General features: G+C 41.5%; 1 protein-coding gene across 1 annotated transcript in view; it reads left to right on the forward strand.

Moving 5' to 3' along the window:
* The window catches only part of CRYBG1 (crystallin beta-gamma domain containing 1), a 54,303-nt gene extending 39,244 nt beyond the window's left edge, over nucleotides 1-15,059 (forward strand). Inside the window, exons 18-21 of the mRNA XM_045010192.1 lie at nucleotides 3,805-3,928; nucleotides 5,613-5,771; nucleotides 8,485-8,647; nucleotides 13,883-15,059. Of these exons, the coding sequence (XP_044866127.1) occupies nucleotides 3,805-3,928; nucleotides 5,613-5,771; nucleotides 8,485-8,647; nucleotides 13,883-13,971 (535 nt within the window). The 3' untranslated portion in view covers nucleotides 13,972-15,059. The remainder of the gene's footprint in view (nucleotides 1-3,804; nucleotides 3,929-5,612; nucleotides 5,772-8,484; nucleotides 8,648-13,882) is intronic.
* The last annotated feature ends 337 nt before the right edge of the window (nucleotides 15,060-15,396 follow it).

Genomic DNA, 15,396 nt, shown 5'->3' on the forward strand with positions numbered 1-15,396 from the left:
CTCACCTAAAACATATAATTAGTTTTAATTTTTTTGATTTAGTGAATCACTTTTTCCAAAATGTGGATCTCTTCTTTCTGGTTTTTTTTGTTTTGGTTTGTTTTTGGGTTTTTTGTGATTTTAGCTTAAAAAAAAAACCAACTATTTAAATGCAAACTCTGGTAGCCCAGCTTGTGGTTTGCTCATCACTGCCCTCAACTAGATAGGTTAAGTCAGATCTTCTTCAATCACCCTCATCTGACAGAGCTAGTAGGGATTTTTCTTAGCTCACTGGGTAGAGGTTTGAAATTAAAGGTTATAAGTAGAGCTGTACAGAGGATAGGAATTCCATGTAACAAAGGTTTTTGACATTTGTCTTTGTTTTAGAAACTAAACCTGTGCATTTCTTTGGGGGGAGGGGATTCATTTTGGGTCTATTGAAATGTTTTTTGTTTCTCTTATGCCTTATTTTATATTTTCTGATATATAATATAATGTATAAAATTGACACAATTTTGCGACGTGTTACAACTTTGGAACTGCATTCTCTGGAGAGTAGTTCCATCAAAGTTTTTCCAACCATCTCTCACCGCAAGTCTTTACCTCCATCTAGCTGGCAGATTGTGGCATCGCTGTGTATCCACAGATCATTAATTGGTGTCTGACTCTGGACTACACTGTAACTGTAATACAGTGCACTGGGCCTTTAAGGCTGAGAAGGGAAACATCTTGGTCCAGCACTACCTCATTTTATGAAAAAGACAGGAAGTAGACTCAGGCAGTAGATAGCTTGGGAAGCACACCCAGCCTACTGCCTCTATTCATAATTGGACCAGGATAGTTAAAGTAGTACAACTTCTGTGTGTAGACAAGTCCTAAGGACAGGAGTAGGTGTTCTGTTTGTTTAAAAGATCACTTATTATATTGAAAAGGAATTGGGTCAGTCTCTCCGAGCCAATGGATACTGTACAGTTATAGACCTGTAACTTGACACTTATGTCTGTTATGCAATTCCCTTAATTATGGCTAGGTGAGGGGTCATAACAACCTGATGGTCATTTCTTTGTACAAATATTCAAATACTTGCACTTTGATTGGCTAATTCCATTCCTCAACCAATCAGAATGGATCGATTTGCTTTTTCTCATTTTCTGTTTACAAGACATAGTCTGAGGCCAAAGGTCAATTTGTTTCTTGGCTAAGGATGTGGTGGTGGTTCAGTTAGTGGAAGTATACCCTCAATTATATGTGTGCTCCCTAATCTGTTACTTAAGTCCCTTTGTTCTGCATGTTCACAGCCCTCCGCGTTTCCTATCCAGATGCCATACATTGTATAAATGGCTGTGTCAGCTGCTGAACCCCCTTCCCACCAATGCCAGGTTTCTCTATCTCCCTCCCCCTGCTCTTTCTTGCCCCTGGAACAGAGACGTAGCCTTCCTTTTCCCCAGGAAAGGCTATGTCTACACTTGAAATGTTACAGCTGCTGTAGTGCTTCCGTACAGACACTACCTATGCTGATGGGAGGGTTCTCCTCCTGGCATAGGTAATCCGTCTCCCTGAGAGATGGCAGCTAGGTGAACAGAAGAATTCTTCCATTGACTTAGCGCTATTTACACCGGGAGTTAGGTTGGCATAGCTACCTCTCTCAGGGCTGTGGATTTTTCACACCCTGAGAGACATAGCTATACCGATGTAAACTCCTAGTGTAGACCAGGCATCAGAGTGGTTCATTTTTAAAATTAAATGATGTAGGGGTATCTAATCGATCGCGCCGGGGCTCGACCCTCCTGAGGGCAGGAGGGGAGCCACACCGACTCACTCCACGTCTTCTGTGTAACCAGCTGAACAATAGTCAACAGTGTTAGGAAGCTCAGACCCTCTGGTGCAGGGCTGAGCGGCAATGCAGTACACTAAGCTCAGGCCCTTTGGTGCAGGGGCTGAGCAGCAAACAGTACAATAAGCTCAGGCCCTTTGGTGCAGGGGCTGAGCAGCAAACAGTATATAAGGGGCTCAGGCCCTTTGGTGCAGGGGCTGAGCAGCAAACAGTATATAAGGGGCTCAGGCCCTTTGGTGCAGGGGCTGAGCGAGGGGGGGAAAACTGCCACCCGTGAGTGGGGTGGCAGGGGGGACACAGGCCCACCCACTCCACTGTGTCCCAGCCCGGGGCCCTAGCAGCGGCTATCACCGCTGCTGGTCAGTGGGGTCTGACCGCAACACACTGACATCAGGACCTCTGCGTCTGTAGCCTGACAGGGGTCGGCTACCCCCGGGCTACTTCCATTTCCCCCCTCAGGGCTTACCTCGTCCGGGGCACCAGCTCCAGGCCAGTCAACCTGCATAGGCTCCTCCAGACCAGGGCTTGGTGGCAGGTCTGGCAGCTCCTCGGGGAAGTCCGGCCAGGCGTGCTCAGGCGGCTCCTCCGGGTAACAGCAGGGGTGGGGAAGCTCCGACGGCTCCTCTTCGCAGGGGGTGCGGGGGAGTTCCAGCGGCTGCCCCCAGTACCTGTCACGGGGAAGCTCCGGCGGCTCCTCGTCGTAGTGGGCGCGGGGAAGCTCCAGCCAGTCAGGGCAGCTGCCTCGGGTCCTGGAGGGTTCCCAGTCAGGAGCTCCCGCCGGCACGTCTGCTCCCGGCGATGGCTGGGCTCTGACTGAGCTCTGGCGGACGGCTTTTCTACTTCCTGTCCCGCCCCTTGACTTCCGGGGGGCGGGGACAGGTGGTGGCTCCACCCACTTGGGAGTCTGCACGGTGGCTCCCTCTGCTGGGCAGGAGGGGAGCCACACCGACTCACTACAGGGTAGATGAGTGATCGGCTGGGGAGGAGCTTAGAAATTAAGGCAGCGACCACATTTATTGTAGGCATGTCCTGGGGGACTACTGAGGAGCCAGTCACGGGAGAGATTTTCAGGCAGACGGTACAGAGAAATCTACGTAATCACTGTAAGGTTATTGAAAACGTATGCCTATCTCATGCTCCCAGCTAATCAGAGTGCAGGGAATTGTGTACATAAAAGGGAACTAGACAACTGCCCTGCACTCTGGCCCATTTCAGAGTAATACAAAATAATGAACACATTCACACCTGCTGTTTTGTCTGATACAGTATTTTTGCAGCCAAAGGGGCAAATTCTGGCAGGATACTGCAAATATAAGGCTGCCAGAAAATCTGTGCACATTCTGTAGAGTGCCAGGCAGTACTTTTCTATCCCAGTCCTGGCACTCTCCTACTTTCCACCATTCCCCTGCCAATAAAAACTAAAAATCCTGGAGAGGGACATCCTAAGATAGGACATAGGTGACAGGCGCGTGTGTTCATGCTTACAATTCCCCCATAGTGCAGTTGTCCCTATTTAACCCAAAGCTGTCTGCTAGCAGTTCTCACCTGCATGTGTTGTTGATAGGGAGTTCCTGCAAGCCAGTAAAAACATGACTGCTTTTGCAGCATATTTACACACCCATTTTGGTTGGCCACACTTTTTCTTGAAATGGCGCCATTATACATAAAAATATTATACTTCATGCTCTCTCTAACCTATGAAAATGCTTTATTTCTTGTTGGTGTGTGATTTATAAATGAAAATATTTTAAAATTTAAGCACAAATCTACTAATGCTCGAAATGAGGAGATAATTTTATTATTTTGGAGACCACTTAAAAAGAAATATGGTCCTGGTTGTTAGCACTACTAACTTAAGCATTACTTTTTTGTGACACAAATTTATGTCTAAAATATCACTTCTTACAATTTCAGAAGCAGTATTTAATTGACATTAATACAGATGATGCTTGACAGTTAATAAACATGAAAGTATTTTTTGTTTTTTTCAGGTGGATAATCTATGAATACAGTAATTACAGAGGGCGCCAGATGTTGTTGTCACCAAATGAAATCCCAGACTGGCGTAAATTAACTGGCTGTCACCAGATAGGTTCTCTACGACCTTTATTACAGGTGAGAAAGGCTGTGGTCTACTTTGGGGCCTGAGAGTTTGCATGAGATCCTTTTTATAGACTTTCTGTATTTTTTATTGCCAAGTTTATCTGATAGTCAGTAATTGTTTCTGGTACTGCACAATCAAAGGTAACATTAAACAGCAGAAATAGCAAACATGGAAGGAGGTTCGCTTCAGATTTTTATCTTCAGTAATGCTGATGCTGATTGTGCCATTTGGCTTCACAATACTACCTCCCAAAGTCTGAATTGTCTACTATGCACACATTAAACTAAATATGTTATTTTTGAGCAACTTACTTTGACTGAATTACAACCAGTCAAGATTCTTAACTTCCCACTGGTCACAAGCATTCTGATATCTGTACTATCATGTGCTAGTCTCAGAAATTTGGGAAACGAAGCTGTTAGTTTCTTGGATACTTCAGCCAGAGGCACTTTCATTTGTGTTAATATTAAAACAAAAAACAAATCCATTCTCCGTTTATATTATAAACTCTTAAATGCACAGATTGATTTGTGAATATAATGTATAGAGTACAGTCATGTTTTTTTAGAAGTATTCACTAATTTGAGGGCAAGTGCCATAACTGCTTAGATTCTCGTGCTTAGACTATCCTGTCATGTGCAAATACCAGTAGTGAATATTGAACCAGTTTTTATTGAGAAATAACTTTCTGTAGTTCATGAATCACGTTTTGAATTATTAGAACTGGGCTAGAAATTAAAGACGTGCCCGGTACCTATAATGAATGTATTGACTCCCTCTCCTAGAACTGTCCTTGTTCAGGCCTGCTTCTGAACTGCTTAGCATTATGCAGAGTGAGGATAAGTGCATTTTGATTGCTTTATCTAAGGTACTGTTGCGGGCACAGAATGCCCGAGGACAGCAACAGTGGTTCGTTGCCCGGTGTGCTTCGCTCCAATAAACACACCAAGGTGGAGAAGCAGACAAAGTTTATTTGAGATCTCAAAGCGGTGCCAGGAGACAGACTTGTCTCAGATCAAGCACACACTTACAGTTATACATAACTTCAGCTAAGCATTCCTATTACCCCCACTACCCTCCCCTTCTTCCCCCTCCCATCTATTTTTCTATAGCAGATACATCATGCAAGTAGCAATTACATTAAGCAGTTAAGTCATACTTGGCAACAACCACTTTAGCTCGTTAGTAACACTTCTGTGAACAGTTATCTTGTTTTATTTCTTTTGATCTGTTATTTTGCCCCTTAGCCAGAGGCATACAGGCCTCATTATTATTTCCTAGTATCGGTGTGAGTGGGGTTGCACCTGATAACTAGCTGTTACACATTCCATTCTCTGTTGCTAGCTTGTTAGGTCGATTAAAGTTCAAACATGGAAAGGCTTTGGTCAGACATGGAGTGACTTTAGTTCATTCAGGCCTAGTACAGGAAGGCTTCATTGACACTTATGGTTTTCCACCCTCCTGAGTTACCTAAAGTCATGCCTAGTGACACCAACAGTACTGACACAGATAGAGAACTTTCAGAATCTGGTTTTCCTTCGAAATTTTTTTTTTTAAATGCCCTCAGAGGAAATCGAGTCTAAGGGACAAAGGCCCCAACTGTACCACTGAGTAGTGGTTACTCTGAGGTTAACCAGAAGCACTATGTGTTCCTGCATTCGAGAGTGTAGCTAAAGAGCTGTGTTGTTTTCATAGAAACGTGTATACTTCAGACTTCGAAACAAGGAAACTGGAAAGTTCATGTCAGCTGATGGAAATGTGGATGATTTGAGTCTTCTCAGAATACGGGTTACAGAAGATAGTAGATCAGATGACCAGATCTGGGTTTATCAAAACGGATTCATCAAATGCAGGGTGAGGTTTAAACTTCGTTGTTTTTAAGAATCCAGACTGATGTTTCTTGAAGACAATCATTACATCTGATAAGATTTTGTGATTCAGAATCCTTTTAAGGCTTGACAGAAACATAGAATCTTTGTTTCATTTAAAAATATTTTGTATACTTCAATAGTAAAAAGTTCCCATTGAATGTTCGTTTAGTTTAGTTTAGTTAGTGAAACAAACACACCATGTACTTTCCAAAATTAACTTCTGCTGTGTCTTCCTTTCTTCTTTGTTTGCCATGTCTCACTCTTCTCTAGTTCAGCTGAAACATAATTTTTATTTCTTTTCCTCAAACTCATCCTTTTTTTGGGTGATATAAACATTTTATAACAAACAGCATATCAGCTGATGGTCACAAATAAGAGTATATTCTATTTTTCTTTAACTAAGTTAAAACACACTAGATATTTGAGTCCAACATGTTTGATCTGGGTGTTTCTGCTTGTTGAAGAACATTCGGGTCAGACATACAATTGAGTCCATAATATGATGTCTTTATGCATTGTTTTCCCTCCATCTGTGTCCTCTTTCTCCCTCCATAAAAATGTCAATTAAAATATCAAAACAGGGAAAGCTTTTAAAATATGGACCTTCCTGATAATTTCCCTTTTCAACTATACCAGGGGTTCTCAAACTAGGGGTCGAGACCGCTCAGGGGGTCGTGAGGTGTCAACCTCCACCCCAAGCCCCGCTTGCCTCCAGCATTTATAACGGTGTTAAATATATTTAAAAGTGTGCTTAATTTATTGGGGAGGGGGGGTCGCAGTCAGGGTTGCAATGTGAATGGGGTCGCCAGTAAAAAAGTTTGAGATCCACTGAACTACGCCCTTATTAAAATTGTTTGCAGAAGTCAGTATTTGGACAGTATTGTGTTGAAGGTTACACTCAGGGGTTAAGGTATTTGGCATTCCAGCAAGATGAAATTGCAAAGCCCTAAAAATCTTCTTGCTGATACAAATTATTGCTATAGACTTTGGCTTCTGACTAAAGCCTTGATCCCTCTGCAGACTTAAGCATGTGCTTAACTTTGTGCACTATAAGTAAATGATAAAGTAAAACGTGCATTAATCTGTGCGGGAATTGGGGTCTAAAGTGAATCAAATTAATTTAATACGGTGAATCTGCTTGAGTGCAAAGAATCATGTCACCTATTTCATAAGGTTGTATAAATTCAATAGAGCCATTTTGTAAAGGGAGCGATTTCTCTCCATAACTGTGTCAATTATGCTTTAGGGGCAAATCTTCCTCTTTTCAATTAACAGAGGTAGTGTTTGGACATGCACAGAATAGACGCTCTCGTAAAAAGGAATTATGTAGACTGTAAAAATGAGGCCAAGTGAGCAAACAGTTTTAACAACATCACGTGCAAAATATTTTCCTCATGATGGTAGTTCTGTCTCAAACTGAAGATATTACTACTTGGGCAGTGTTGCAATATGGCTATGGATGGGTGTTCTCAGTCTTCTCATTTCAACATAATCAACCCATTTGATTTATTCTAAATAAAACTTATGGTGCATAGAGAATTCATGGGGATGCAGCTTTCGCTGTACTACAGTCATGTAGTTTAACTAGCAAAAGCTTAGGATGGCTACATTACTTGCAATAATGACTGAGTTATGCCATTGCTCTTTAGAAGTGCAAACGAAAGCTCTATACCATACTGCCAGTGTGCTCTGACACATTGTATATATTGAAAAACAAAGGAGGATAAAAAAAGACTATTGGGACTGTTTGTGAGTTCCTGTAAAGCCAGGTTGCCTTATACCCTGAGTCACAATAACGAGCCATGCCCTAGGCATCCAGGAAGCAGCTCAGGACTTTCCTAGCTAGCTAAGTGGCAACTGGTGAGTTGCCATAAGACTCATTCTGTGGTAGCTGGAGAGATTAGGGGAGTATTTTACGGAGTCACTCCCTGGCTGGCAGAATAGAGAGAAGGAAATGGTGGTTTAGTGCAACTTCCCTGTGAGTGTTGAATCTTTGCTGGCCTAGCAGGAAGAAATTAGTAGATTAGAGTACAGGTGAGAAATTCAGAGGTACAGAATGAAGTAAATATATTCCAAGACCTGCAATTTATTCTTAGCTTCTGAAAGAAAAGTAGCTTGTAATCCATGTTGTCAGGACCACATGTTAAGTAATTTGCTATCTACAGGATTCTTCAACATTGGAAATAATTTTTTTATACAAAATAACGTATCGTATTCGGCATTGTTATTGCCTAGTATTGACTTGTGGCCAGTAATGCAAATGCTGGTGATGTAGTGGGTGGGGAAGGAATATTGCAAGAGTGTTGCTGTAACCAGAGGCTGGTAAAAATGGAGAACTTCAGAGGTCACACCCCAAAAAGAATTGTGGTAGCCCATTTTCAAAAATCCCTTTGCTTAGTCTAAAACAGCTTCAATGTTTCTCTCAAATGAATCTGTTTTGCTAGTCCTCTATAGTAAAAAGAAAAGGATCACAATGGAGGCTGCCATCAGAAAGCAGATCATTGGGAAAATAAGGAGCCTAGAGTCGAATGTGAGTGAAACCATTTCCATTACCAACAGAGGGAGTGTGATGACAAGAACCACAATCTCCTACCTACACCCTCCATCCGTGACCAGAAAACCTGGGGTACAGATATTAGGGTAGCTGTAGAAACAAGGCCCCTTGACTAACTGCTGTTGTCTCTTCAATGATACAGATGGCTGAGGATTGCTGCTTGACAATTGTAGGAAACCTTATAACTCCCGGCTCTAAACTAGGCCTATCACTCGAGGAGAATGAAGACAAGCAATATTGGTGTGTTAATCCTGATGGCAGGATCCATAGCAAAATGAAACCAACATTAGTTTTAGATATCAAAGGTAAGAACCTGTTGCCTTTCGGTGTGATTTTAATTACACAAGTTTACAGTGGACTATGTGCTGAAAGTGTTTCTATAGATTAAGGATGGCTTTATAGTTCAGAGATTTTAATCTGGGATCTGTCGGGACTGTTCTGATCATCTAGTCTGAACTCATGCATTACAAAGAATATAGGATGTCACCCAGTTATTCAGATACCTAGCTCAATAGCCCATGGGATTTTATCTGTCTTGTGTGTTTCTTCATGGCCCCTACATGCATGTGTAAGTATGCAGAAATCCCCCATTGTTCTTACTAATTTAATTTAGTGATATACATAAAACACTTCTTCAGTATAAAATTGTGATTTCTTCAGCACATTTTTCTTTAGTTTTCATTTGTATGGAGTGAATTTTCTAACACATGCAGACTTGCAGTACAAAAGGACAAATCATTTAAAAATAGCTATTCCTTTAAAGCTAAAACATGATTAACATTAGACCAACCTAAGATCTGTATCCCTTATTATATATTTTGCAGCTGCTTTTGTTATACCATTTTAAGATTGTTTCATTTAGATGTTATCCTTGCTCTGTCCTTGTGATTTCATAGGCTGCATAGTAAACCCACAGGTATGATAAGCAGCAGAACTAACAGCTCACCATTGTTGTGTTTTCTCATCCAGTATAACTAGTTTTCTACAGTTTACTCACATTACTTCTCTTTTAAAGCAAATACTATCTCCCCAAAACACCACTTGTTAACTTTACTCATTTAAAACCAATTTTGAAATAATGCTGTGATATAATCGGAATAGCCGTTACAAATACAAAGTAACCTGAGTAAACTATTAGTGCTTTATTGAGACAAACGTGGAAAGTGTTGGCAGAAATGTGACGACAGGGTTATGCAATGTTTGCCTATATAGTTCCTGTCGCAGACGAGCACGATCAGTTCTTTTTCTTCCATGAGTACTAAAATTAACTCACAATTTTAACTGTGTAATCCCTAATCCTGCTACAGACAGATGGAGGAATTTTTGTTCCCCATAAGAAAAAGTGTAATTATTAATTACAAGTTTATCAAAAGGGTCCAGTTCAGGAAGTGTCTTTATTTAATAACTACACTGTGCAGATTTTTTAAATTTTTAATTGAGCCACTAGACAAAGACAAAAGATATTAGTATACTGGCTCATCTTCAACTAAACATCTTAAAAAGCATGTAATGTACTTTGAGTGAATACTTGAAAACTGCCTAATTGCAGAATACCATACTGAATAGCTCCGAAAGGGAAAATGTAGATCTAGAGAGACAGAGATCTAAACGGCTAGCTCACATTAGAAAATACAATATCTATCTGTTTGTTCTCTTTCTGATTTAAACTGCCAAGCTCAAAAGTAGAAGGGCAGAGATCCTAAAAAAAATTTTTTTAAGTTCTAAGATGAAATGTGAGGAGGAATACGCAGCTTTTTAGTTTGTTTATGCAACTCTGACAATTGTAAGTACACCTCTGCCCTGATATAACGCTGTCCTCGGGAGCCAAAAAATCTTACCATGTTATAGATGAAACCGTGTTTATATCAAACTTGCTTTGGCCTCGAGCATTTCCCCAGCGCGCTGCTTTACCGCGTTATATGAGAATTTGTATTATATCGGGTCACGTTATATTGGGGTAGAGGTGTAGTAATAAAATGTAACCTGAGTAAAGTAGCCTCCCATGCTGGTTTAAATCAGGAGAAACTGCAGTGGAATTACACTGAATCAGAATTGGTCCAAAGACAAAGAAATGTATCATGATGTTCTGCTGGGGCAAGTGAAGTTGGCTGAGGTGCTTGAGCTCAGTCTCCAGTGGCAGGGAGTTCTGGGGTGGGGGCCATCTACTCTGGGAATTGCTTCCATACGGGGTCTGGACAGAGACAGACTATACTGGCCTGCAGGGCACTGTGCAAAGCCTGTCTCTTTTCTCAGACATTTGCCCAAGGAGGTGGTATGTAGACTGTGGAATGTTGTTTATAATGGGGTCATCTTTCCCTTTCTATCTACGAAAGGTGAAGTTACACTGTTTGTTATATGCAGTGTTGTTGTAGCTGTGTCAGTCCTGGATATTAGAGAGACAAGGTGGATGACGTGTAATATGTTTTCTTGGACCAACTTCTGTTGGTGAGAAAGACAAGGTCACCCACCTTGTCTCCTCCCCGAGTATTTGTTGTTACATGATGTACATGTGCTTTGTGGAAGGACCTATTTTATATATACTGTATCTGAAAAATGAATAGATTTAGTGTAGCTGGTCCAGGCAATTTAATAATAACTGTCTCCAGTCCTTCCACATTGCTGAACCACCATTAAAGCCAAATAACCAACCATCTATTTTTCAGCCCTAACACATTCTTTAGTAAATAAACTTACCGTGATTCCATAGAGTTTAAAATCATCAAATTTTGGTGTAGACCCATTTATAAGCCGACCCCTGCTCTTTGATGCGTCACTTTTTTACCAAAAATATTCAGCTTATGAATGAGTATATAAGGTACTTGTTCAAAATGTGTGATAATGGTGCCATCTTGTGGGTGTACTGAAATAGTGCATGGCCGTGATATTTGCCCCTAATAACCACACACTTATACTTTTAAATATCTGGCTTTCCTTCTATTTCAGGTACTGTCTCATACACAGTTACATTCCAGCATGCATAAATTTAAGAATATTTTGCCATGATGATTACTTATGAACTGTACTTTAGAAGCACTTCTTAGTTAATTCTTCTTAGTTATTTCCTATGGTCAAAATTATTATTTTTTTTGGTAGATTGTCCTATGTCTCAACCGAATAATATAGCAGTAACAGAGCCCTTTCACTGATCTCTGCCTGACTACACTTCCCCACTGCTCCGGTCTCCCTTGGCACTGGCAATACAAGTCTTATATCTGCTGTGCTACCTTTGGGTATGGCTACACTTACGGTTTGCAGCGCTGGTAGTTTGCAGCGCTGCTCATCCAGCTGTGTAGGAGCAGCGCTGGTGTGTGGCCACACTCATAGCTACCAGCGCTGGTGTGTGGCCACATTTGCAGCATTAGCAGCGCTGTTGGGAGTGATGCATTATGGGCAGCTATCCCAGCATTCAAGTGGCCGCAACGTGCTTTTCAAAAGAGGGGGGTGGAGTGGGGTCTAGTGTGACAGGGAGCGGGGGGAGAGAGAGAGGGGATTTTTGGAGCCAACACTGTGTGTTTAGCTTCCTGCCTTGAAAAATCAGAACATTTTTTCAACCCCTTAGTCTTAACTCTTAATTGCAAACAGCCTGCAGCCAACACGACTCCCCGCTGTTTCATTCGCTCCCTGCCTGCCTCTCATTTGATTGTTTACAGCCAGGTACAGATGATCACAGCAAACAGGAGCTCTGTTTGTTTTTTAGATAAGCAGCAATGGCAACGGAGCTCCGCGGAGCTCGTTCACAACAAAACAAAGAGAGGATGCATAACAAAACAAAGAGAGTAATTTATAAAAGCATTCTGGGATACATCCTTATACCCTGGAGGCCAATCACAGCGCTGGTGTGTGGCCACACTTGATGACCAGCGCTGCAGCACCAGCGCTGGAATCCTTATTCCCCATGCTGAGTGAGGTGTACGGCCAGCGCTGCAGCCAGGGAGTTGCAGCGCTGGAAGTGCCCTGCAGGTGTGGCCACTTACTAATTGCAGCGCTGGTGGAGGCTTTCCAGCGCTGCAAATCGCCAGTGTAGCCATACCCTTTGTCTAGCCCTATGCCATCCACCCTAGCTGGGATGGGGGGAAATTGCTGCTGCTCCAGAAGGCAGAAACTTGTTCTTCTCCTATCGTAAGTTCTGCTTCTCTAAGACGGCAACATGCCACAGTGAGCAATGGATGACAGCCCTGTCACACAGAATTCAGCTACCACAAAGTGATTGCAGAGGGGAGAGGCAGTTCCTTGGCAGAGAGGATACTTTTGTGTACCTGCTCTTTGCTCCAGCTCTTTCCACCAGCTTGGGCTTCTCTCCACATGCGCTGCTGTGGAAAGCATAGGGCCATGAATATGTGGAGCTCGCTAGGGAGATAGAAATTGACATGCAACTGCCTGAAGGCATTTGTTTCTCTAGAAGAATGCATCTTTGTGAATAGGAAGAATAGACTTTTCTTGAGTGAATGAACATTTTCTTCATTGGCTATCAGTCCACTCAAACACCCGCTAATGACAGATATGTGGTATTATATGAATACAGCATGAAGTAATAAATGCTTGGGTGCTGTTAGTCACTGACCGATTGCATGTTTTGGAAGAGAAATTTCCTTGCCCTAGAGGCTAAGGCTTCCCACCAGTGGGAGCTCTAGACTGATGATCTGTATTAGTGACCACTTATGTAGTAGACAACTACTACATAGTTGATAGAGAGAGAACTACATAGTTCATAGAGAGAGAAAATAACATCAGGTGTCATTGAAATAGTGCAAATGTAGGGACATGGTTGTGTTGCAATTCAGTTAGACTGGGAGAGGTGGAGGTGGAGACATTAACTATATACACCCATATGAATAGCATTGAATTACTTGATGATACCTCTACTGTTCATTCCCTCTGGGGCACCTGGCATTGGCCATTATCGGAGGACAGGATACTGGGCTAGATGGACCTTTGGTCTGACCCGGGATGGCCGTTATTATCTGTTTAAATGCATTATAGTATGATTGCACCAGCTGAAGGCAAATAGCTGTGGTTATTTATGAATACTGACAACATAAAGACTATTGTGGCCAATGCTAAAATTGCTGTGTGTTCTGCTGATCAACAGCATTTCTTTTATACTGAGTACTCCTTAGCTAGCCTTTGGAGGCCAGTTAATCATTGGATGGCTAGCACATTGGAATTGAGGGGCAGCATTTGATTATTGGAAGGTGAGAGTCCTGATCCAGCCACCCTCACCAGACATCTTTGTCCTACTCTCTCCTTCACACACAACAGCAGGAGGTGCACGACTCAGGCACCAAGTGGAGAGGCAGATAGGCTCGCTCTTCTGCAGTTCCTAAGGGAGTGAGGAGGCAGTGTAGGATGGCGGAAGTACTGAAGATGAGACTATACTCCTCTACTTTACCTCCATTTAAAAAGGTGCATGTGTGATTTACGTGTCTTCGGCATGTATCATCAGAATGGCTCTGAAACATTTACAGTACTGACGCAGCAGTCTCAATCCAACAGTTTCAGTGATTTTTCACATTTCATTTTCTTTTTAAATTTCTTCTTAGGGGGCACACAATATGATCAAAGTCATGTTGTTGTTAACACGGTCAATGAACAGAAGCCAACCCAGTGTTGGGAAGCCTTAGTTCTGTAAATCCAGACAGTTCCGTCAATTGGAGAGAAATTATAACAACATTCTGGACAATCCAACTAACGTGGCCATCTTTGAAGAAGAGAGGTGATCTCTATCCTGCCTTCACAATAATCGTAAGCACAAGTGACAGAATAGATTCAGCTCTAAGCACTAATTCCATAAGTTTGTGTGTTTTACTGGATGTTAACCCATACAACTATGTTGACCAATTTTTGTAACTGCTCCCTACTGTTTGTTTTTTATTAATTTTTTAAATGTTAAACTCCCCCTCCCAAGCAGCAATTTCATGTCAGTGATTAATTGCTAATCCAGAATATATTAAGAGTGTGATTTTTAAATTACTTCTACAGATGTTTTTATCAGGAAAAAAGTATAAACTATTATACTGATAATTAGATAAAACTTATCCCACAAAAGATTGAAGTGCAGCATATATGGGGGGGGGGTATGCAAAATAGATTGAGCTTTGTAGTAATATATTGGAGTATTCATCTCCTGAAAATTAACATGTAAATAATGCATTAGTACAAAAAAGAACTTCAGTCTATTGAAACTTTGTTTAGGAGAATTTTTACCAAAAAATGACTACAGGATATGAGCAGATGTATTTTAGAAAGTTGTCATTTTAAAGCCTGTATTTTAATAAGCAGTCTATTTTCTAGTTTTTCTATTAGAAAGACAGAGCGTATAAATCTATAGATGTTTGTTAGCAAAAGTACTGGGCAGCAAGAAGGGTGTGTCAGCTGTGAAGAATGTGCCCATTTTCTATCTGCTTCTACTTTAAAAAGCTGCCTTACTTTTAATTTGTAAAAAGTATTATCTACTTCTCTGCTTGGGGCAAATACTTCAAACCTAGAGGTAGCTCCATTAAGTGCAGTCATTACTGCTCTCAAATTTAATTTAAAATATTTCTCTCCTTTATTTTAAAAAAGCATCACTAATCACAGTAGTTCCAAATCTCTCCAGACATTGTCCCAGCTACTGTCTGCCACCAGCCATAGTTAATTACATTCTAACCCACTATGATTTTGGTATGCTCCAAACATCTTAGGTGAAGTTGAGGAGGGCAAGGTCAATGGTGGTAGGCTGCCACAGCAACTCTAGTGCAGCAATGCATTGGACTCTAGGACAAAAGCTCATTGTTGAGGTAGGGAAGAAAACTTGGAGACATTCATACCACAGTAAGTGCCATATAAGAACTTAGATACATTACCAGTCAAGCAAGTTTGAAGTTCCATGCATACTTTAGGATAGGAACCACACCTGAGCAAAGAGCTTGTTTCAAGAGAGGCATATGAAATAACTTGTAGCAGGTTGTTCTTGTGCATTAATGGTTTACTGTCTCCTTTGGCCCAATGTTAAAATTGTGGGTTTATTTTATGTCACTGGCAGAACAGTGAATGTAAACTCTTGTACCATGCTGCT

The sequence above is a fragment of the Mauremys mutica genome, chromosome 3 (assembly GCF_020497125.1).
Source record: "Mauremys mutica isolate MM-2020 ecotype Southern chromosome 3, ASM2049712v1, whole genome shotgun sequence".
NCBI classification, from domain to species: domain Eukaryota; kingdom Metazoa; phylum Chordata; order Testudines; family Geoemydidae; genus Mauremys; species Mauremys mutica.